The sequence below is a fragment of the Eubalaena glacialis genome, chromosome 5 (assembly GCF_028564815.1).
Source record: "Eubalaena glacialis isolate mEubGla1 chromosome 5, mEubGla1.1.hap2.+ XY, whole genome shotgun sequence".
NCBI classification, from domain to species: domain Eukaryota; kingdom Metazoa; phylum Chordata; class Mammalia; order Artiodactyla; family Balaenidae; genus Eubalaena; species Eubalaena glacialis.
The window spans coordinates 44,007,944-44,031,707 of NC_083720.1; the positions used below are offsets into that span (position 1 = coordinate 44,007,944).

Genomic DNA, 23,764 nt, shown 5'->3' on the forward strand with positions numbered 1-23,764 from the left:
CTAAACTTAAGGTTGGACTAAGGCTAGGATGGAGATAGGGAGGGGGCAGCAAACATCCAAACGGTTGGTCCACTTCGGCTATAAACCTAACTTGGCCTCACTTCTCCGTGCTTCTTTAAAATGTGACAAACGCTTCCTCGGCTGAGCTAAGCAGGGTGGCCTCATCTGATGCATATCCTTGCCACCCAGATGGCCACTTCCTGGGGCGCCTCTTCCTTGTGCAGCAGCCAAGGCCCTCCAGTCCCGAGGGATGCCTGGGAGAAGCAACTTTCCCACATCCCCAAGAGGTGTGACACTCCTCTCCAGGGAGCCCCAAGTAGGTTGGCATTGGAACAGAGAGTCTGATACAGTAACCAACAGAGGTAAGACCAGAGAGTTCCACAGGAGCCAGAATCACAAAGAGCTGGCAGACCAGGCCAAGGAGCTGGCCTCCTCCTCTGAGCCTAGGGATGGATTAACTGTGCACAGAAACTGCAATGGATTGAAAATGTCTACCGAGAATATGCTGTTGAGAAGGCTCCTGTGACCCTCTGGGCAAAGTAGAAGACCACAGTTAATGACCAATGTCTGCCATGGAGGCGAGGTGTGAGGAGGATTGACACCTGTGCTGCTTGTTTGCTGTCTCATTCGCTAGAGGTGATGGGGAGCTGGTGATACTCAGATTACTATTATCATCATCCCTATTGAAGTGACAGGAAGTGGAACTGCCCAAGATCACAAAGGCCCCGGTGGTACAGCCAGGACTGGAGCCCAGGCAGCCTGACTGTACAGCCTGGATCTCCAGCTGCATTGCAATTAGCATGTCTGAGATTTGGACCTGACGAAAGAAATGTTGACATATTGAGGTCTCAGGAAGTCATTCTGGCTTCTACATGATTTAACTCAAATTTTGTGCTAACTAAAACAAGCTGTTTGTGGCCTGTCAAACACACACTGTACATTGGCTTTAATTATGAAAGAAAAGGGTGCATTGACCAGAAGTAAAGAATGTCTATGTTAAAAATAAAGATTAAATATCTCCCTCCCTGGGACATCTATGTTGGTACTCCTTCAATGATAAGGCTCCCTTCCCAGGTGCCAAGGCCATAGTGATTCACTGTGTATATCCTGATCTGTTTTTTTTTTTTTTTGAAACCTTTAATGAATGTATCCCTGACTTGTTTAATGTTCTTTGTTCTGACAAGATATAAAACTATTCTGAAAGCCATGGTTCTCTGGAACAATTCCTCAGCGCTATCTGAGAGGCTGTCTTTGGGGCTACAGTTCTCAGTTTGGCTCAAATAAAACTCTTTTCTATTCCTATTATAGACTGTTTATTGATTTTTTTCTTTCTTTTTTTTTTTTTTGCCACACCATGACTTTCAGGATCTTAGTTCCCTGACCAGGGATTAAACCTGGGCCATGGCAGTGAAAGTGCCGAGTTCTAACCACTGAACCTCCAGGGAATTCCCATGTTTACTGACTATTTCCATCAACAGACCCATCCAATGAATTCTTGTTATATGGCATTTACTTGGGGCAGGGTGATTCTTAAACAAGAATGCATTTTAGGGTCACTGTTACCAGTGAATTCTAGTAATTCCCAGGGTGGCTTGGGACAGCACCATCCTAAGGCCTAGAAGGCTTTCAGGGAAAGGATTATCTTTTTGGTCTTACTGCTAAGACCAGAGAACAGCTTACTTCTAAAACTGGAAAGTTGACCATTAAAATTAAAGACATGTTGAAAGCAAAATTCTCATTGTAAAAACACAACATTCTAAGTAGCAAAAAATGCATGATGCAATTATTTATACCTGTAAACTTGTTCAAAAGTGAGATGAATATCTGGTTTGTTAAATACCATGCCAGAGAGATAGTATTTCCAATCCGCATTTAGTAAATATGGCGTGTCCAAAACCTAGAACAAATTAAAACACTTTTTTTTAAAGACAGTTTTACACTAACATAGATGCATATAATAAAATGAATATTCTGTTCAATATATGGTATTTGGGGGATTTTTATATCATGATTTTCCTCATTGATTTTCAACTTAAAACTACAAAATAATAGTGTGATTGGAATAAAGATATCGACCACTGGATAACATCAGTAGGAATTAATGAGACTACTTTTTGGGGGGAACATTTCATTTTAGTAAAATAAACACATTAGAAATGGGAGAAAAATAGATAATTTGATTCAGAATATCTAATAGAAAGCCATGAAGCAGTAGACCCAGATCTTCACTACTTCCCTCTAGACAAAAGGAATTAAATCTGGCACAATCTTTGACTTCACATTATGTATATTTAAGGTGGGCTAATTGGTACATGACTGTATATACACTTACGGAGTGTAAATGGTTTCAAAATATCCTCTATTTTTTAAGAATTCCTTTTTAACAATTTAACACAGTACAAAAGATGATGAAGTCTGGTTTGATGTGTTATTATTATTTTTTATCAAGAGGCCAAATGGAGATAATTTGACAAACTGATGCTCCCGATGTAATTTTCTTCAACCAACTGAGGAATTAAAATACCACCACCACAACTGGTTTATTTTAGCAGTCATTCACCTGATTTTATAACAGATTTGAGGTGAAAAAATATATACAATAAAATAGGAAAACAAATATATTTTTAAAATCAGAATCTAGAGAAAAACACTGGAAAGCCAAAGTTAGAAGACAGACATGTAGATCAAAACTTCCTCATTAAATTAATGAAGCTAAATTTGCACCTGGTGCCCTAGAGTGTGAAGTAGTTGGTCTTAGACGGAGAAAGTGAAGCTTGAATTCAATTCCCAACTACCTCGTCAGATTTCCACCAGGGACAACCCTCAGCTATGAGGTGTGTCATTTATCAGTCTCTTTCACTTCAAATTTACGACCCTCAAACCATCTGTGTGGGCAACTGTCATCTGGGAAGTTATGTGAAATGTCAGAAACCTCTTGAGGTATAGAAGGAACCCGGGAACTTATCCTCTGATGTTCTGCATTTGGGAACTACTGCTGAGGAGAATTGTATTCTCCCCAAATATTACAGTCAACATTGAGGAGCAGGCCTTAATTCCTGGTACTGATTTCACTTACATTAAAAAAAAAAAAAAAAAGAATACAGTTGACCCTTCAACAACATGGGTTTAAACTGCGAGGGTCCACTTATAAGCGCATTTTTTTCGGTAGTAAATACTACAGTACTGCATGGTCCAAGGTTGGTTGAATCCAAGAAAGGAGATATGGAGGAACCATGCATACGGAAGGCTGAATATAAATTGTACGCAGATTTTGAGTGCGTGGAGGGTCAGCGCCCCTAACTCCCTGTGGTTCAAGGGTCAACTGTACTGCCATATTTTTTTGCTCTGACAAAATAGATGGAATCTCAACCTACTGAATACAAACTACCTGCTCATCTTTTTGCTCTCGAAGAAACCCACAAGAAAGGGGAAAGTAAAAGTTTTGGCTCAAGCTCTTCATAATGGGCACAAAAACCACGTTTACCTGGAATAACTTTTTGTTTTGGTAAGGTTCACAGACCAGTTTTTCCACATTTCCACCAACAACAAAAGTCAGAACCACGATGGTCATCAACAGCCAACAAAAGAAGAAACTGAATCCAACCCCGCTGGAAAAAAATAGAAATAAAGTTAATAATTCTACAAGGAATTATTCAATATTACCTACTAGTACTTACTCATTCTACCTATTCAGTGTATAAAATGACCTGGAGTCTTCAGCTTTCTGCAGGTTAAACGGGTCGGCCTACCGAGGGGTGCAGACAGGAAGTACCAGGCGCTTGTTTAGGGAACACTTAGGACTGAGTCCCTCGCCTGCTTGCAAGCCCAGCACGGTGGTTCAGACATGGGCTCTGGAGTCATTTGAGTGAACCAAGGCTTTCCAGTGAGGGAGGAGGTTGTAAGGCAGTGTCAATGAAAAAATGTTGCCTGCCATATCAGTAAACAAAGGATGTTGCAGCCATCAAGCCATCACATTATATCTGCCCCATCAGCGAGCACTGAGGGAACTCAGGATAAAAACAGGGTGCCCGCCAGCAAGCCGTCAGCTGCTGCAGCCACCTTCCAACGGGGCACCCTGAGGAGACTCAAGATGAGAAAGCGCAGGATACTGGCCCCAGATAGCTGAGGTGCAGAGCAAAGGAATGATTTCAGTGAGCCCAGACTCTTGCATCTTCCATACATAGAAAAGTGCTAAATTCCTTAACTTGGGATGTCTGGTTTTCTTTAATGAACAGTCACCTTCTGATGTTCCTACCACCTGGTCTTTGTTGCAGAAACTCCTCTGTATCCGGGCTCCTCCCTTACCTCTATGGAGCAGTCCCTCAGAGCAATCTGAGAGGCTGCCTCCTGGGCTTAAGTCCTCAGTTCTGTCTGCCAAATAAAACATAATTCTCAGCTTTCAGGTTGTGCATTTTTTTCAGTTGACAGTAGGAAATGTACTCTTGGGAGTCTGACGGGGCTGACGTAGCTCTGCATCCAGAGAGATGGCAGAGAACGAGCAGTGAACGGCAGCTCGAGAGGCGGGTAGGGGCGAGCTGGGTGGGGCGTGGGGATGCAGGGAGGGAAAGCTACTGAAGGCCTTTAAGCACCGGAGGAACACACCCCCATTTCTCTCTGAAGAAAAGCCCTCTTGGCAGAGCGTGAAGGACGGATGCACAGGTGTCCATGTGGAGAAGGATGCCACCAAGGAGGCTGCTTCTAGCCCCGGATGGTGGCCTGATGCAGCTGGCGGTGGTGGAGGGGAGCCAGCGGGTGAAAGAGGTGTGACCTGGGAGGCAGATGCAGCAGGACGTCGTGAAGACGTGCACTGGAGGTGAAGGAAAGGGAAGGCAAGGGGCACCAGGGCTTGTCAGCAGCAGGGACAGGGAGGGCAGAGAAGATCGGCTTCTGGTCACTTTGCCCCGGAGACATCTTGGAGGACATGTTGTGGAGGAGTCCGCCAGGTGTTTGGAGCGCAGATGCCTGGGTTACAGACCTATTTTAGCGAGTCAGTGGCTTAGAAATGATGATTGATCCCTGGGGCTGGGGTTGGAGGGAGAAGCAGCCTAGGACTGGGCCTGGGGGACCTCACCATTTGGAGAACAGGTGGTGGATAGACAGTCAGCAAACGAGACCAAGATGAAGGGTCAGGGAGGTGGGAAGGAGACCATGAGGGTGTGAGGTCACTGATGGGGTATGAAGGAGTGTTTGCAGAAGGAGTGGCGGCTGTTCCAGTCACTGCTGTGAGGACATGGTCGAGAAGGACTCGAAGAAGTCCACTGTATTGGAGACACAGAAGTCACTGCTGACCTGAAAGTGGCAGGCAACGAAGTCACCGTGGTGCAGGCTGGGCAGGAGGTGGGAAACCAGGAGACGGGCAGCAGGCACAGATCTTTATTTCAAGACGTCTGTGCAGAGAGTGGAGTTAGATGGAAGAAGGGATGTTGGTAGGGGTTTTCTGTTTTGGTTTTTAAGGAGGGGAGAGAACAGAACATGTTTAAGTGTTGAGAAGAAAGTCTAGGAGAGGAGAAGAGAATGAAGACGCAGGAGAAAGAAGGGAGGCTTTGTTCCATCCTCGGGATGGTGGGTGGGGATGGGCTGAGAGCACAGCGGGGGTGCTGGGGAGCGGGGGAGCCTAGATGGGAGAGACCCTTCTGCCTCTGGCTTCCCATGCGTGTGAGCACAGGTGCCTTCAGAGGTTTGGGGCTGGTATGTTTATGATGGCTTCTATTTTCTCCGTGAAGAGAAAGGTAAACCCATCAGCTAATAGAAGAGGAAAACAAGGAGGATGGATGTATCAGAGTGGAAAGACCATGGCAGAATAAAGGAAGGGAGGGAGGGAGGAAAGAAGGAACTTGGAGGGCTGTGGAGGGTCCATGTGAGGTGGGGAATCAAAATTCTGTAGGGATCCTAATGTGCTCTGTGGTATGACTTTTATCTAGCAGTGCTCAGTGGCCCCAGTGGAGACACAGAGGGAGCAAACTCTTAAATCAGTCTAGATGGAATAGCCAAACCCTATACCATCGCTGGTGCACACCAGGAAGGACCCTAGGAAGTGTGCAGGCTGATGCTCTCAATCACAACAGTGCTCCCAAAGGGCATGACTCCCCCCACTGCAAATGCTCAAGGCATAACTAGAAACACCTGCATGGCTCCTCTGAAATAAATAGCAAGGTATGTTTGCTGGTGGGGCCCTAAGTCGCTTTGGACCTTCTCAGACCGACAGGGCTACTGCGTTAGGGAAAGTGTGAAGAAGGGGAAGATGTGTGAAGAAGGGGAAGGTGTGTGAAGGCTCTGCCAGGCACCAGGGTTCTAACTGTGGGCATCAGAGGGTGTGTGTGTGTGTTAGTTACACAAATAATCAAAACCTCTGAGAGAACACTTCACTTCAAAACAACCCCACTACTCTAAACAGCATGCTGTTAACCCTTCCAGCCTTTGTTTTCTAAATATGCATGTATTAAGAGGGAGGAGATATGGGGATGTATGTATATGTAGAGCTGATTCACTTTGTTATACAGCAGAAACTAACACACTGTTGTAAAGCAATTATACTCCAGTAAAGATAAAAAAAAATGCGTGTATTCAGGTCAGGAATAGGCATGCAATTGCCCAGGGCCTGTTTTTGTAAGATCAGGGGATAAGAATGGCTGGTGTGCTTAAAGTGCTGTAAAGGAGGAGGAGAAGAACAGCTAGAAGAAGAAAAAACAAGAACAAGAATGATAATACCCAACGAAGACTGTATGTGATCAGCAGAACCTAAAATATTGATTATCTGGACCTTTCTAGAAAAAGTTTGCCGACTCCTGATCCACACGGTTATAATAACACGTGCATAATTTTGTGGGCCCTTGTCGAACATCTTAGAAACTTTCGTCAGCCACCCAGGACAGCCAACCTCTCTATCCTTTCAGCGGCCACATAATCTACTCCAGCCTCCGAAGTGGCTGACATGTGTGCCACTTCGAATGCCTCACTATTACCACTAACACCACAAAAACACGTCTCTGCTCAAAATGCTTTTCCCATAGTTTGGTCTACTGCCTCAAAATAAATTCCCTAAAATGGGAATGACCTGCTATAGCCTGACAAACTGCTCTCTGAAGTATCTATAACCACTGAAACTGCCACCAGCCGTATGTAATATGCCCATGGCAACACGTGATCTTAGTTTTTCTTCAGAGGTCTCGATAATCTGGGCATTGTTTTCAAGAGCTAAAATTGGAAGTTTTATAATGGTCTTTTGTACGACAGGTTGTTTTCTGGTTGCCTTAATTAGGTCTCCTTATCTCTGGGGAAACCATCCATATCCCTCCCGCAGATGTACGTTCACCGCTGCATCCCATTCAGCCCCTAAAATGCTCCCTGGACCCTCAGAAGACACAGGATAGGAGCCAGGATTCTCTACTTCCCTCCTTCCAGGTCTTTCACTAGGATCCTCTTGGTTGTTAAAGAGACCATGCTCTTGATTGGATAACGTCACCATTTTTAAAGAGCAGCTGGTGTTTTGGTTGAAGCTGAACTAAATATACTCTTTCTCATTTCTACAAGCAAGTAAACAATTATAAAGAAGAAACGGCATTCTTCTAGTTAGTCTGATTAGTCTATCCAGTTGTTTACCAGATGTCTCAAGAGAGAGATGGAGAATTCTGCTAAGCGTAGCAAAGCATGCCATGATGAGCGGTAGGCTTCAACAGTACAGAAATCTCAGCCTGCAGACCTCGCAAAATGCATCTGACAGCAACTTATAGTTACCAGCCTTTTCCCTACTGCTGAGATAAATCCTACGGCTCCTAAGCCATAGATTTCCATGTGACTTTAACCCTTTAGAGATCCCTTAATCTGCAGAAGCGAGTATTGCAGCCAAACTGAAGTTGCTCTTAGCCTCCACCAATTTACTCATGACTCTCCTATTTTTAATTTTTTTTCTTTGAAGCTAGATATCACATTTTTTGGTTTCATCCCTAAAAGTGGAATAGAATTTTATGAAACTTGTACCTTTTCAGAGCAAGTTACGCCCCCCTGTCCGATAATTAAATAGATGTAATACGTAAATGTATGTAATAAATAGATGTAATATATATAAATTCACCATCAAAACACTGACAAAACAGCCAAGTGTCAGGATTATTAAATTCTGAATAGTAAATTAATTTTCTGTCTGTAGCTGTGTACATTTAAACAAAAAGGCTGGGCACATATACTCTTCCTTGCTGGCTTAATTTCTTAAGTTTAGGTATGTAAGCAAATAGGCTTTTCCATGTGTGGAGCTCTGTCCAATTTTGTCCAATTCTGGCAGACTCCCATGTCATTAGCTTTAAGGTTATTTTTAAAACTCACTTAAAAAACACACACACACATGAACCTATCTACGAAACAGAAAGACTCACAGACATAGAGAACAGGCTTGTGGTTGCCAAGGGGGAGTTGGGGAGAGAGAGGGAGGGACTGGGAGTTTGGGGTTAGTAGATGCAAATTACTACATTTAGAATGGATAAACAACAAGGTCCTACTGTATACACAGGGAACTATATTCAATATCCTGTGATAAAGCATAATGGAAAAGAATATAAAAAAGAATGTATATATGTGTATAACTGAGTCACTTTGCTGTACAGCAGAAATTAACACAAATTGTAAATTAACTATACTTCGATAAAAAAAAGAAACTCACGTGCCTGTATTAATGTTAATAAAGTGTACTATAGTGGAGCCTGAAGGTTTAAGGAAAAGGCCTTAGAATCACAGCTCATAAGCAGCATGATTATTATAGTGACCCAAAGTTTAAAAAAGCAAGTTAATGCATGTCACTAGTGACATAAGCAAAGAAACGGCTGTGGTTTTGATTCTCTATTGCCCAAAGGACTTCTTCCAAATCTTTACATTCCCCTCGAGCCCCATCACCCCCCTCGCCGCTGGTTCTCCACGAAGCTTATCGGAAAAGAGAATATAGAGTTGGAACTCACACAGATTCCCCTCTAGGGAGCATTTGAAGCTTTTACCCCTGGTTACTGGTTTACATTACTGGCTCCATCTCCAGTTCCACCCAGCTCATGCCCCCTCTGCTTTGTTATACCCTATAAAGGTTTTTGGTTTTTTTTTCCAAAAATATGAACTTGGATATGAACGTAATTGAAATGGGGATATATGCTCCAGTCCACTGCAGGCTCACCACTCATTGGTACCTCACACCTGATCGCATCACTAATGTAGGCTACTTGTCTAACTCCAAGGGTGCCAGGTAGGCAACCTCTGTTCTAAATCAAGTTTCAGAGTGAACAGTGTCTGTCTGCCAGGTCAATATTCAGCAAGTATGGTGAATGAATGGATGAATGGATGGATGGATGGATGGATGGATGGATGGATGGATAGATACGCAGATACATAGATATAGGGAAAAACAATGAGAATTAAGAAAGCAAACTTGGAAATAATTTCCCTGATAGCTGCTTTAAAGAGCTATCAGCTTTTAAGCTTGTCAATCAAAGTGCAACCCATCTAGAGTTTCCTTTACTTTTCATGCTTAATGGAATTTCCCAGACCGATGAAAGTACAGTCACACCAGCCCGCCTACGTCACTGGAACCCAGACTGCTTGACCCAGAGACCACCGGGTCCCTGTCACACCAGAGTTACCTCCCTGCATCCCCCCACATGGCAAGGAAGAGCCAACACTCACACCATGAGGAAGATGCCGCCAGTGTTTGAGACGCAGCCTCGTCTGGTTGGGGTGGCATTCTGGTTGTAGCCGTATGTGCCACACAATAAGCCCAGGCAATAAAAAATCACTATGAGGGTCAGTAAACAGCAGACGACCAAGGAACCCAGCCACCTGGTGGAGCAAACACAGTGTTAGCAAACGTAAGAGGTGACATCATCACAACACAAAAGCTGCTAGACCTGGGCTGGAGTGGTTGAAAAACCCTTAGCTATCAAATATCAGATTCCTCTGTTAATTCCTCAGAGGGTGAGAGAGCTGTGAAAAGACCCCTTTTCACCCCTAGTCCTCCAATCCAACCAAGACAGTGTTTATCTTGGTTTCAAAGAGCTCTCAGTGGTCATGGGATTGTCGTTTCTTTCCTTTGCTTTACCTCCACAGGGCCCAGAAGCAGGGTTGACTCAACCTCTCCAAGGCTACCGATAACCATGCCCCTTAAGGTTTGTAAGTTCTTTCAAGGTTCCTGAGGCTGTAAGTGCTTATTATAATGATGATGAGATGGAGACAGATCATGATTAGACAATAGATAAGGAAATTCGGGTCTCCTTCCTCTGGTCTTTTATCTAAAATGTTTTGTGGTTGCAGGAATATATGGGGGTGGGGTGGGGAGCGAATTGTGTTCTTTACTGAGCCAGACACTCTCTATGTGATGAGTGCATTGAATATTTTAGAATTCTAGGAGCATCCTAAATCAGACGCCTGCAGAATGCAAGTCTCGATTTTGTAATGGTCCTGTGAGACGTTTCAGAATGGATCCTCAATTAGGTCTTACTGGCATTCCCGGAATGTACATCAAACTTTTCCAGCAACCCAGGAGCATTCAAGGGTAGAAATGCTTCCCAATGTTTAAAACACTATAAAACAAAGAATTTACTTATGCGACAAAAGCTGTCACTACAGTTCTTCATTCAATTAAGAACAAACTCGTGTAAAATAGTTAGCTAGTGGGACACAGCAGCATAGCACAGGGAGATCAGCTCGGTGCTTTGTAACAACCTAGAGGGGAGGGATAGGGAGGGCGGGAGGGAGGCTCAAGAAGGAAGGGATATGGGGATATATGTATGCATAAGGCTGATTCACTTTGTTGTACAACAGAAATTAACACAGTATTGTGAAGCAATTATACTCCAACAAAGATCTATATATAAAAAAAAAAAAACTCGATAATTATAATAACCACCTGCACCCATTCTGTGACTTTTTGTTCCAGATACTGAGGACACAAAATTAAATAAGCCATGGAACCTGGCCTCAGAAATCCTTTACAGTTAATGCAAGCCTCATCTGCTTCATTAAATTTCTTTTTAAAATAAACTTACAGTCTCAGGGCAGGGGAAGGTGGAAGGAAGGGGGAGCTGGTATGTAGACAGATCAGTGTACCATTCTTTTCACGGTGAAAGTCTGACCTCTGAGATTGTAAGTTCATTGGGAAAGGGTCTGTCTTATGTTTGTTCCGACACCTGCTGGGGTGGCCAAGCCACACAGTAGGAAATGGCATATTGACAATTAAGGGCATAGTCAGGTGGGAGTTGAAAAATCACTTCACCTCCCTGAGCCTCTAAGAAACAGGATTATAAACAGAACACAAGCCAGGAGATTTTTCTGAGTATTAAATGAGATGCCATGTGGACAGCACGTGGCAGGCACATTGTGACTCTTCCCTAAAGGCTAGCAATTATTGTTATTATTTTATTATTTATCTTGTGTTCTTGCACAATAAATAACCTGAACAGGAATGGGAGTGTCCAGAATCTCCGTGGGTTAGAGCAGTAGGAATAGTTCCAGTGGGCGGTGCTGGGGCTGAGCCTTTCAGAGAGGAGAGTACATCTTACATCTCACATGATCCTGGAAATGCCTCGAGTCTCTAAGTCCTGCCTTCCCTAGCGCTCTTGTCTGAGATCTATGTCCACCATCATCTCCCAAGGCCGAACCCTACCACTAGTATTTTTCTAAAGGGCAAAGAGCTGGGAGCGACAGCAGCTTCACACAGTTCACTGGTTTCAAGGATGCTCTTTCTGTAAGAACCAACCTCTACATATTTCTTTTATAAACCAACAAAAAGAAAAATATTATCCCAATGCCCTTTTTAATTCCTTTTAAGTTTTAAAATCCTGTTACATGCCTTAGATACTTATAACCAAGATTTCGGAAGCCACGGATGACATCAAAATTGCAAATAATTGACTATTTGGCTCAAGAACTTTCAGTCCACAATTTTAAAAAAAAGAAATATGGAATGCTTCATGAATTTGCATGCCATCCTTTCACAGCAGCCAAGCTAGTCTTCTTGGTATAGTTACAATTTTAGTATACATGCTGCCGAAGTGAACACTTCAATTTTTTTAACGAACATAAACTAGAGTGAACACATATCACATTATGGCCTCTTTGTACAATTTGCTCTCATAAGATTATCCTGGTTATATTGTCAAATTTTTATCCCGTTCCATAGCAAGTTTCACTCTTTAGTGTACCAGCTCAAAGAAGGCACTCACCTGTATGAATCATATTCTTCCAAAGTGGGTAAATGGCGGTGGATGTAATTTTCAGTGTCATTAAGGTAACGAATGAAATTTGACAGCTTATCCTGAATAGGAATATTTTTGCTTATATTTTTGATATCAGAACCAATGGAATCCAAGGTCATTTTGACATCTGAAAACAAAGATGCCTCAGTTATGCATTTTCAAACCTAGAGGAGACGAGAAACTTTGTCTCGGAACTCAAGTGAAAAGCTTGAACTACTTTTAGTTTTTCCCATGGTATGTATGTGTTTAAAATATGAAAAGGTTCTACAACAAGCATGAATGTAGCTAAGCCCATCAAAAAGCAATTACTTAAAAGAGCAAGCTATGAGAGCTAACTTAAATGACATGGTGCTGAAATCAAGCCAGAGTTTTCTTCTAGTTATTTCACTAAAAAAAGAAAAAAATGGATCGGGTGATTAAAATGTACTGTGTGCCAGTACAATGGACCAGGCACTTTTATAAATGTTAACCCATTTCTTATTCCCATTTCACTAACGGTGATGCAGAGGCTCATAAGGGTTAAATCACTTGCCCATATGTCTCTTTTTCAGAAAGCACTAGAAATGGGATGAAAACTCGGGTTTATCTAACTGTAAAGATTCTGTTAAATGAGTTTGCAAAAATAATTTAATAATATAACAATTCCTCCATCTACGAAATGGTACTCAGGAACACAGTAATTCTCCAGGACCAATTTTTTGAACAAGTGACCCCAGGTGACACTTTTGTTAAAATTTTATTTGACTCATACAAATTGAGGCTTGTTAAAGCACACCTGTGTCTCTTACATGCAAAAAGCAATAGTATTCCCAGCGGTCAAATAGTTTCTATTAATATCTACCCTAATCTTTCAGAGAGGAGGTAAGTTCCAGTTTTCTGGACAGTGTCTGACCATCATGGCAGGTCCTGGGATCAAAGCCACCAGGGGTGGGAGCTGTCATGTGGTCCAACACTTACACCTGATCTGAAGGTGGCCTTATCCACTGTGATTCTTGACAGGGACATACCAAAAACATACTAATCGGTTCAAGGTCCACTGATCCTGAAAGGCGGATAAATGTCTCTGCAGCCGCAGAAAAAAGATTGGCAGGGCTCACAATGCGATCCCAGGGCTCCCAGCAAACTTAGGGGAGGTGGTAGCCTTGTCCAAAAGGAAATTACATAACAATGGTGGGAATTCTTTTTCAAAGCCTGTGGTTCACATGGAGAGCTCGTAAGAGGCGAGCTCACAGTGGCTCGATGTCTCCTCCAAATGGCTCGTGTGCCACAAGACCCCAGGACCCTCCACAAGGTAACTCTGCAGGTCTCTTTTTTAACCTTGGGAATTTTGGGGGTTTGAGAGATGTGCTATGTAGACGTCCCCTCTCCTACGCACAGTTTCCCCAACTCAGAATCGGGCCCCTTCTGCTTCTCAGGCTGTGCTGCCCTCCTACACTCCACAGCCTTGGTGGGTCTGTAAGGGGCTGGTGCCTCCTTCAGGCCTCCGTTTGGATGTCGCTTCCTCCAGGAAGCCTTCTGCTACCCTCTCCCCACCTCGGATCCCTTGCACACACCTCACCAGGTTCCCAGAGGGTGATAAAGGGCATCTGTATCCACGCCCAGCTGAAGGGTAGGCGGGGGTCGTGCCTTCTTTATCTACCATCCCCAGAGCCCAGCAGTGCCTGGCACACAGCAGGCACTCAAAATATGTGTGCAGGGTAGATATCATAAACTATGGCTGTTGTCAGCTCTGATAGCTCCTAATGCCCAAAACATGGGAGGTAAGGGTTATTGGTTTTGGAAAGGCATAAAAACCAGCGCTTGGTCTTCAGTCTGATGGAGTGGCACTTGCTTAGATTCAGGAAAACTCTGGCTCGTGTTTATGTGATGACAGTGTGTACACCCGGCCTCGCTCACACGAACTGCAAGCCTCACTTGGCCAGACTTACAAGGGAGGGCTGCACGTATTGGCAGAAGAGGTCCAGAAAGGAGAAACAAGAAAAGTAAACACAGAGATTAGTAAGCAGGTGGCTATCAGATGTACAGCATGGGTTAGCCCTCAGATGCTAGCATAGGAAAGCGTGAACTCTGTTCTGAATATCTTAATATTTTAAATCAGAAGGGAACCCACAAAACATCCAAAGCACTATGTAGTAGGATAAAACCCTTTTTACCCAAAGTCTTAATGGGTTGAAAGAACAATATTAGGGGAAAAAAAGAAATCAAATACCTCTAACACAACATTTTAAAACCACTCAGTCAATAGATAAAAAGAAGCCCTGAGATGATTTTAAAAATGAGAGAGAGAGAAGATAGTCTTACATAGCTTCAGAGATGTCTTCCCTTAGCAAACAACCCAGGTTTCTTCCCATTCCTGCATAAAGAACTGTTTATACTGCATTCTTTCTCTGTACATTCACCCCAGATACCATAACCTGAATTCAACGTGATTCGGTCATTTGAGACCAGTGGAACTCTCCCAACTGACAGACTTCAGTTCTGTCTCTCCAAAATTGTAAGCAAGCTTAAGACCCTAAAGTAGCATTACATCAGCCTCCGAGGCAGATGAACATTTTCCTAAAGAGACAAAGTAAGTCCCTAGACAGAGTATTCTTTCTAAAAAATCAATTTTAAGTTTGTTTAGAAAATAAAATAAATTCACAGTGAGAACAATCAAAATGTGACCTTCCAAATCATAAACTATGGCTGTTGTCAGCTCTGATAGCTCTTGATGAAGGCTGTCATCACAGTGTGGCCCTTGGCCCTGCAGCTTCCAGCCACAGGAGGATGGTAGTCAGCGTTTAATAGAATTATTATCTTTTTAAATCGACATCAGTTGGTGAAGGTAGCACAATTGAAATATTCATTTAGTTTTTAAGGTTTTAGTGAGACAATACATTTTTTAAGAGGGAAAAAGAACAATTCTTAACAATACATTTCTTTGTACTAACCAGCCAATTCTTAACAAGAAGAGATACACAATTACTTCCATTTGGGAATCTCACCTGATACGACGTTCACGGTTTCATTTTGCACTATCCCAGGTATAGCATTAAAAGATTTATAGCCCTAAAAAATAATTCAAAATCAATGGATATACAGTGTAAGTAGAAGCGCAGTTCACTAGTATTCATGGTAAGCTTAGAATGGAGCAGAGAAGCAATACTAAAATGTAACCTTCATCTTAAGGCCGAAAGGATCATGATACAGTCATTAAAAGTCTAGAAAAAAACTCCCTTTTAGTGAGGACTTGCTTTAAATTGTATCTGTTGAAGATCATGTTAAGAGTTTTTAACTTTTAACTCATGTTAAAAGCTTCCATGTATTTATACCAGTGTTTCTCAACTGGGGGCAATTTTGTCCCCCAGGAGATGTCTGGCAATGTCTGGAGACGTTTTGGTTATCACAGTTGTGCGGGTGCTCTTGGCACTGTGTGGGCACGGGGCGGGGTGCTACTAAATATCCAGCAGTGCACAGGCCCCACCACAAGGAATTATCCAGCCCAAATCGTGCTGAGGTTAAGAAACCCTAATCTGTACAATGTACCACGTGTGGCTATAAAGTGAATTTCTAAAAGTAGAATCTTACTTTCCAACGCAATTACACAATAAAATTGGAGATCTAGTCTCATAGAAAATAGTAACGTTCTAAAACACAACTTAGAAAGGATACAAATTGTAGTGAGGCTAAAACGAAAACCCAAACAGCCATGCCAAGCTATATCACTTTGGAGCTAAATCCATGACAGGAAAATGTCATTATTTCCAAGCAACTCAACTAATCAGCACAGCCTTTCCTCTGGAAGGGGCTTAATTTGTGTTTCTCACTGTCTGCTAGCATATTTAGACATCTGCTAGGGAACACTGAAGTGATTACAACCTCTTATGAACCAAATGTCTATCTCCCCAAAATGCATATGTTGAAATCCTAATCCCCAGTGTGATGTTATTAGGAGGTAGGGCCTTGGGAAGGTTGTTAAGTCATGAGGTTGGAGCCCGCATGAACGGGATTAGTGCCCTCTTAAAAGGGACCCCAGAGAGCTCTCTTCACCCTGCGAGGATACAATGAGAAAAAGGCTGTCTGCAACCTGGAAAGTGTCCTCATCAAAACCCAACCCTGCTGGCAAACTGATCTTGGACTTTGAGCCACCAGAAGTGTGAGAGATAAATTTCTGTTGTTTATATACCACCTACTCTATGATATTCTTTTATAGCAGTCCAATCTAAGTTACAAAGTTTATAAGATTTATGGTGCCAACAAGTTTCCACTTTAGCTTAGCAACATCAATGCCATAAAAAGAACATTCATGACTTCTGTTTCCTCAAAGGCAACTAACACACCCAGCACACTGGTGCTTGTGTTGGTTTGGTACAACTGACCCCTCTTCATTTATCTGTGTTTGGACTTGGGGAGGTCACCCATCATAAGAGGTTTAATCGCTGGAAGAGGACTTACAGATCTCCTGGTTCAATTCCCTCATTTGACAAATGAGGTGACATCAGAGTGCAAAGACCAAGAGTTTTCAATGACTTGTTTAAGGGGACACTTCCTTTGTTAGTATATGTAGATGAATGTTTAATAGATATTTGATGACTTTTTTATACCCATGCTAAAAGACAGAGTCAAGAATAAAGCTATTCTTTTCCTTTTAGGCTATTGGGGAAATCACAGTATTCTAGACCAATGTGACCCCTGCTTGTTTTAGGATTTACAGTCTTGTGGCACAATCAAGACATGAAAGCAATAATCACAGTCGTGAGGAACTTAACAAGAATATTTGCAATGCTGTAAGAATGTATTAAAAAAGGTTTTGATCTGGTCAAGATGCCCAGGGAAGGCCTCGTTAAGAAAGTGATATATAAAGCTTAAAGTAACTAGTCCCTAGTAGCCCAAGAAGTTGGACAAAGGAGAGAGAGAAAGAAGAGAGTGCCAGGCAGAGCATACAGCCTCTGCACAGGAGCAGAAATGGGAAGAAACAAAATCAACATGGCTGACTCACCAGCAGAGTGGGAGAGCATCTTGTGTCAGAATCAGCATGGGGTCCAACACTATACCCATCCAATTCTGAGCCCCAGGAAGATGAGATCATGTTTTTCTTTTTATCTCTTATGCTCCTAGCAAGGTGCTTTGCATACAATAGATGCATAATAAAAAATTCTTGAATTGGAATGAACAAAATTACCTGGAGGATAACATCTATCACCCTTCTTGGCAACTCCTGTCCAGAATTTCACTGCTTTTTTGCTGTTACCTATTTCCTCATGTACTATTCTATTCTTCAAAATAATCTACTGTATTTTTTTTCCAAAAAACATACCTTTTGGACTAGGCTGGACAAATTTGTTTGAAGAATATCATTAAGGTTACCAATTTGTTCATCCAAAGATGGGAGCTGAAATTTTATAAAACAAGATATATAAAGCAAGGTGATTACCCGCCCCCCAAATTATTTGTCATAAAAAAGGGAATCATCTTAAATCCAAGTCCTGAAGTCTCTATATTATAGGGTGTGATCTAAGTTTCCTTTGAACAATATTGTATTGTTGGAGGAAGACACATTAGCTTGGAATGGACTCTACAAGCACTAATTTTAGATGTTTGAAGGTCTCTTATTGCAGTCAGCTAAAAATAAGGGCAAGAAATTTAACACAGATTGAATATGTGTGATCTCACAATTTCAGGTACTGAATATTGTTGAATACAGTTGTAAACAACCTTTTAAAAAACATGTTTAAAAGTAATAGTGGTTATATTGGTAAGTGGTCTGGAATAAATTTTTCATTTATAGTGTTATACATGGATTTAAAGTGTTCTATCTCTTACCAATTCTGGGACAAATATCATGGGCCTCCTGACACAATGTATCAAGAAGGACACAACATCACTTTTGTGAAATCCCTGATAAATAGGCATAACTCAAATCGAATCACGAGGGAACATCAGACAAACCTAAATCGAAGGTCATTCTATAAAATAAATGGCCTACAGTCTTAAAAAATGTCAATGTCACCAAAGAAAAAAGATTGAGAAACTGTTCCAGATTAAAGGAACTAAAGACACATGACAACTAAAGACAATGTGTACTCTAGACTGGACCTTAAACTGGAGAAAGGAAAAAAAAAAGTTTTAAAGAGCATTTTTTAGAAAAATCGGCAAAATTTGAATATAAACTGTGGATTAGACGGTGGTATTGGGTCAATGTCATATGTCCTAATTTTGGTAATCATAATGGTTATGTAAAGTTAGGAAGTGCACTGAAATATTTAAGGGTAAAAGGGCATAATGTCTGCAACTTACCTCCAAATGATTGAGAAAAGAACAAAATGCATAATATTGTACGCATATATACAATAGTATGAATAGATGATAGATACATAGATAAATGGATAAAATAATACCATTAAGCAAATGGAGCAAAGTACTGACAACTGGTGAATCTGGGTAAAAGATGTAAACAGGGTTTCCTTGTACACCAATCTTGCAGATCTTCTGCATGTTTTAAAAGCCCATCAAAATTAAAAGACGCAAAAGGGGGACGCAAGAGGGAGGAGATATGGGGATATATGTTTATGTATAGCTGATTCACTTTGTTATACAGCAGAAAGTAACATACCATTGTAAAGCAATTATACTCCAATAAAGATGTTAAAAAAAAAAGTTACCCCAAAAAGAACTCGATTTCAAACAATTTAAATGCAAGTATAAGTCCTACACTCTGAAAAACTGTTCAATGACAACAAAAGTGATTGTAGTAGATTCAACACAGATGTTGAATGTGAAGTGTTTGAATAAAATTGATTCATGAAATGTGAAAGTCAGAAAAATCTAGCTATATTAAAATATTGTTTTATATAAAGTGCGATGTATACATATCACTATATTGATACATTAAAAACCATGAGTAGACATGATTATTTTATCTACATCCCAGAACTTTATATATTCAAGTTGCTCCAAATTCTTTTTTTTCTAATCTTCTCTTTGGGAATGTGAGAAATTACCTTATATTTAGGCACCTGTGGTTAATATACTAGGCATATCATTTAAAAATATATTTTAATTTTTAAAGGTCTACAAAAATGCCTTCTGCTTCCTTTTTCCTTTTTAAAGCTGAATTCATCACAGATACAGAGAACAAACTAGTGGTTCCCAGTGGGGAGCGGGGAGGGGCAATATCAGGGCTGGGGATTAAGAGGTACAACTATTATGGATAAAATGAGCTACAAGGATACATGTACAACACAGGGAATATAGCCAATATCTTATAAAATGCACATTGAAACTGTCAAAATAAAATAAAAATTAAAAAAAGAAGAATCTGAACAAAAAAAAGCTAAATTCATTCTAATATATTTCATCAAATTGATGGCAGAGAACTCTCAAGGAGTATTTCCCATTATTCCTTCTCTCCTCCTGCAGCCGTTCCAACATGGCGGCTAAATAACCAGGAAGGCTGACAGAGACCCCCAGCCACTGGGCACCTGATGGGTGAGCCCATGCTTAGCCCTCCCCAGCTGTCCCAATGACACTGCCCTGGAGCCAGGTTACCTTCCTCACCTGATCAAAATCGATGCTGCCATCCAGAAGGCTTAGAGAGTTCATAATGTTGCTGCAAGTGGTCATTACCGGATGCACAGAGCACATGGGGTCATTGAGTGCTTGCTCCAGGTTCCTTTTAACGTTACTCAGGCTGTTGCTAAGATTTGCAGATAACTGTCTCATGTCCGTTAAGATACTGTTCACTTCGACCAGGGTTTCTCTGGTCTCTTGGATTTCTGTAGGAACACAGCCTGCTTCAGAACAGAGGCACCCACTGGGCTGGCAAATGGAAAAATCCCTTCTCATCTACAAAAGTACCCTAAAGGAACTTGCGATAAACTTGTAAATGACACTGGAAGGCAACCAGAGGAGCCTGCTGTGAGGGGCAGTCTGAAAGGGGAATAAAGGGACATTGATGGCCTCCTCTGCCTCTGCCAGCTACTCCAACCGACTCAGCTTTCCTACCTGGGGGCTCTTTCAAATACGCAGAGGTGAGTACCAACCTAGGAATGTGACCGGGACTCATGGGCACAGCATTAACTGGCTAGCATTGGAGCAGAAGCCACAGGAAAAGATGTCACCGCCCTAGCCTTGCCTAGCTTTGGAGAGGTCAGCCCAGACAGGCCAGCATCTTCAATCCCAAGCAGTTTTAATTCACATAAAAACTGATCACACCCAGAAGGAATTTAGTGATAGATATTCAAAGAGCTGGAAGTAGACATAGCGATGGTTAAGATCACAGATTTGGATTCAGGCGAGTCTAGGTACAGATCCCAACTTCGCTACTTGCTGTGTAACCAGAAGTCGATTCCTGAACATTCTTTGGCAATGTCTTCATCTGAAAAATGGTGAAACCACCACCATGTTCATCACAAAATGTGGGGATTAGAATGGTCAAATTGAAATTCCTCAACAGCAGTGAGTCCACCTGTTTTATTTTGGAAGTCCCACAGCCTAGGACGCATCCTTATACTAGGTGATCCCTAAAAATTGTTTGCTATCTTGATTTCTCTGGGGTATAGAAATCCATATTCATGACTTGGGAGGTAGCAAAATACAACTCTTTTCTACAGCGACTTAAAATCACAGCAGTAAAAGATGTGAAACTTAAATTAGAGGGTACTGATTTTCTTCTAAGCAAATAAGTCTTCCGGGCTCACAGAACAGATGTCAGGGCATCAGGCCACAACTGCATGTTGCTAGGAAAGTGTAAATGCCCTTAAAAACTGGTTTTCCCAATTTTCCCTGGCAACCACATAAAACTTGGTTCTAAAGCCACACACACACACACACACACACACACACACACTTTAATGCTTTGGTGTCGTGGTCTCTTGCCGAAAGTATTATGAGGGCTCACCCCAGTTCTTCTACTACCTTCCAGGATCGGACCAAAATTCAAGAGAAAAGATTGTTTGAAGCAGACTCCAAGATTTTCTATTCAGATAAGGTGATAGAATTGGGGATGAAGGGTCATACAGTCCAATCCTGGAAGCCTCCCCAGGTCTCAGAGTAAATCATCAAAACTAGGTTGGGGGTGCCATCTTGGATGACATGGGCAATGCCATCTCCTAAGAGCAAACCTGCTAAGGCACAGCCTAGAATCACAGATTCCCCTAGTAACCAGGAGATGACTCAACCAGCCTCCTAATTTACAGATGAGTAAACTGAGGTCCCGAGAGGTGAAAGAGTTTGCCAAAGGTGCTATAGCAAGGTAGCAGAAGAACTACTATCTGAACAGTATTTGAGATAATAATAATAATAATAATAATAATAATAATAACAAAGATTTTATCAAAGAGTCACTCTGGACCTCAGTTTCTCATCTTTTCCACCTACCTCCCAGGATTATCAGCAAAGCATGGAGCTAGTACCCAGCTCATATTAGAGGCTCAATAAATATCTGCCACGGGGAAACAAGAATCAAAGAACACAGCTGCAACTAGAAACACACAACAGAATGCAAAAGAGCACTGCAAAATATAACTCACATCACACACCTCACATTTTAATGTTCTGTGGTTTACCTCTCATTGCCTTTTCCACTTTGACTTCAAGATGAGTTATTTTAAGGCAAGAAACAAACAAACAACAGCAACAACAAAGAACGATGGATGATAAAACAAGTTGATGGCCCAGAAAACATGTGTCCATTTAGGCACTGTGAGTAGACATTCTAGGTTATGGGTGCTACGCTGTCATGTCCCAAGAAGGACTCAGAAGTAATAATTTTTTTTATTTTCCAAAGGCTTCAAAGCATTTTATAAAATGTCTACTGGGTTATAACTCTGGGGGTCATTCCAAGCCTACCAAGATCACATATATTATGCATCTGGAGTCAGTGGAAAGATATTTTAAATTCTCAATTTTAGCTAATTAACATTTTACTAGTTCATAGAACATTTCCTTTATAGGTCCTGGCCTGCAGCTCAAATATGATTTGCACAAATCCATTTGCATGTTTCTGCTTTCTCCAAAGGCCACCAGACACATAAGGTTGCAAAGGATTTTTAGCAAAAAACTTGCCAAAGCAGTTTATTGAGTACATTTTAAGAAACTCTGGCAACATCAGAGGCTAAAGTTTAACTTATTCAGGCTGGCTTTAAAAAAAAAGAATATATATATATATATATATATATATATATATATAATATATAAAACACTTCAATAATACAGGAAGCACTGAAAAGAAAAAAAAAATCTGTTTTAATCGACTTTAATCCAGCTAGAATTGTAATGCAAACATTAAAAACTGGGCAAACCATGAGGCAAAAAGTAAAGGTACATGCCAACCACGTTGCACCATTTTGCACAGCATTTATCTTCACATAATTTGGGAGCTGGAAGGGATCTTGGCCGACCACTACTCCAATGAACTGACTTGAGAGGGATCTGGGGTGCAGAGATGCCTGGCATCATTCTGTGGTCACACCAGCTCTTGAACTCCAGATTCCTAACTGTTCTTTCAAAGTTACACTTGTGCTGTGTTGCCTCTGTTTCAGTGCCTCTGTCACTGAAGAAATCAGAAATATTTTCATTTAATATTCAGTGTTTGCTGATATCTGGCAGTATTGTGTCTGCTCATCACTACTTTGAAATTACGGTAGTTATCAGACCCTCCACTACATACTATTAGTTAATGGGCTTAATAAACAAGCACATGTTGCTCCATTGCAAATTCACTTTTTTAGTATTTTGATATTTCAACCTGACACCCTACTTATGTAGGGTGTCATTTTATGACTAATGCCATTTAATTTTCAATAAAGGACAATAACACACGGTTTGGGGGCCATCTGTCAGCCATGATGACAAAGAGTTCATTTTGTGTCGTAAATGGGGTTATTGGAGGAAAGAAATGTAACACTCAGTTTTAAGAAAATGTACTAATTAACAGGAATAAGAGGTTACACTCCTTGGACACTGAGCTCTTTATCTAAAACAATGCCCCTTATTAGTCCATTGTGTTACCATTTTTGTGTCAGCAGCTTACAACTACAAAGGTTTACTATCTCACACAGTATGTGAGGGTCAGAAATCTGGGACTGGCTTAGCTGAGTGGTTGAGCTCAGGATCTCTCCTGAGGTTGCAGTCAAGCTGGCAGCAGGGGCTGCGTTCATCTGAGGACTGACTGGGGCTGGACGATCAGCTTCCTCGGTCAATAACACAGTTGGCAGGAGGCCTCATTTCCTCACCATGAGGGGAAGGAAGGAAGGAAGGACCCCTCCCCAACCCATCTCCTTCCGTCAGAAATATGGCTAATGTTTAGAACCAAAATTAACCACTGGCTGAAGATTTATTTCAATTGAGCTTAAGTGTATTTGTTGTGAACTTCGGACAACTGTTGTACACTAACAATATCCCAGTAAGGACAAAAGCAAGAAAACTTATTTTTTTGTTTGTTTTCTTTTTTCCTCCATCTATTTTCCTTTATTCAGGTACCACTGAACCTCTGCTGTGATTGACTATGATTCAACCATAGGGGTAAGACTCATTCTAAAGACAAGCCTTGCTGTTTTAAA

General features: G+C 41.5%; 1 protein-coding gene and 1 non-coding gene across 6 annotated transcripts in view; both read right to left on the reverse strand.

Moving 5' to 3' along the window:
- The window catches only part of PROM1 (prominin 1), a 111,297-nt gene that overhangs the window by 14,397 nt on the left and 73,136 nt on the right, over window positions 1-23,764 (reverse strand). For all 5 annotated transcript variants that reach the window (XM_061192117.1, XM_061192114.1, XM_061192113.1 and 2 more), the window contains 7 exons: window positions 19,761-19,978; window positions 17,521-17,595; window positions 15,209-15,272; window positions 12,192-12,351; window positions 9,658-9,810; window positions 3,485-3,608; window positions 1,794-1,897 (listed from right to left, as the gene is read on the reverse strand). In XM_061192117.1, the coding sequence (XP_061048100.1) occupies window positions 1,794-1,897; window positions 3,485-3,608; window positions 9,658-9,810; window positions 12,192-12,351; window positions 15,209-15,272; window positions 17,521-17,595; window positions 19,761-19,978 (898 nt within the window). The remainder of the gene's footprint in view (window positions 1-1,793; window positions 1,898-3,484; window positions 3,609-9,657; window positions 9,811-12,191; window positions 12,352-15,208; window positions 15,273-17,520; window positions 17,596-19,760; window positions 19,979-23,764) is intronic.
- Window positions 11,922-12,028, reverse strand: LOC133092870 (U6 spliceosomal RNA). Its single transcript, XR_009701218.1, has one exon. It is a non-coding gene; the product is annotated as a U6 spliceosomal RNA (small nuclear RNA).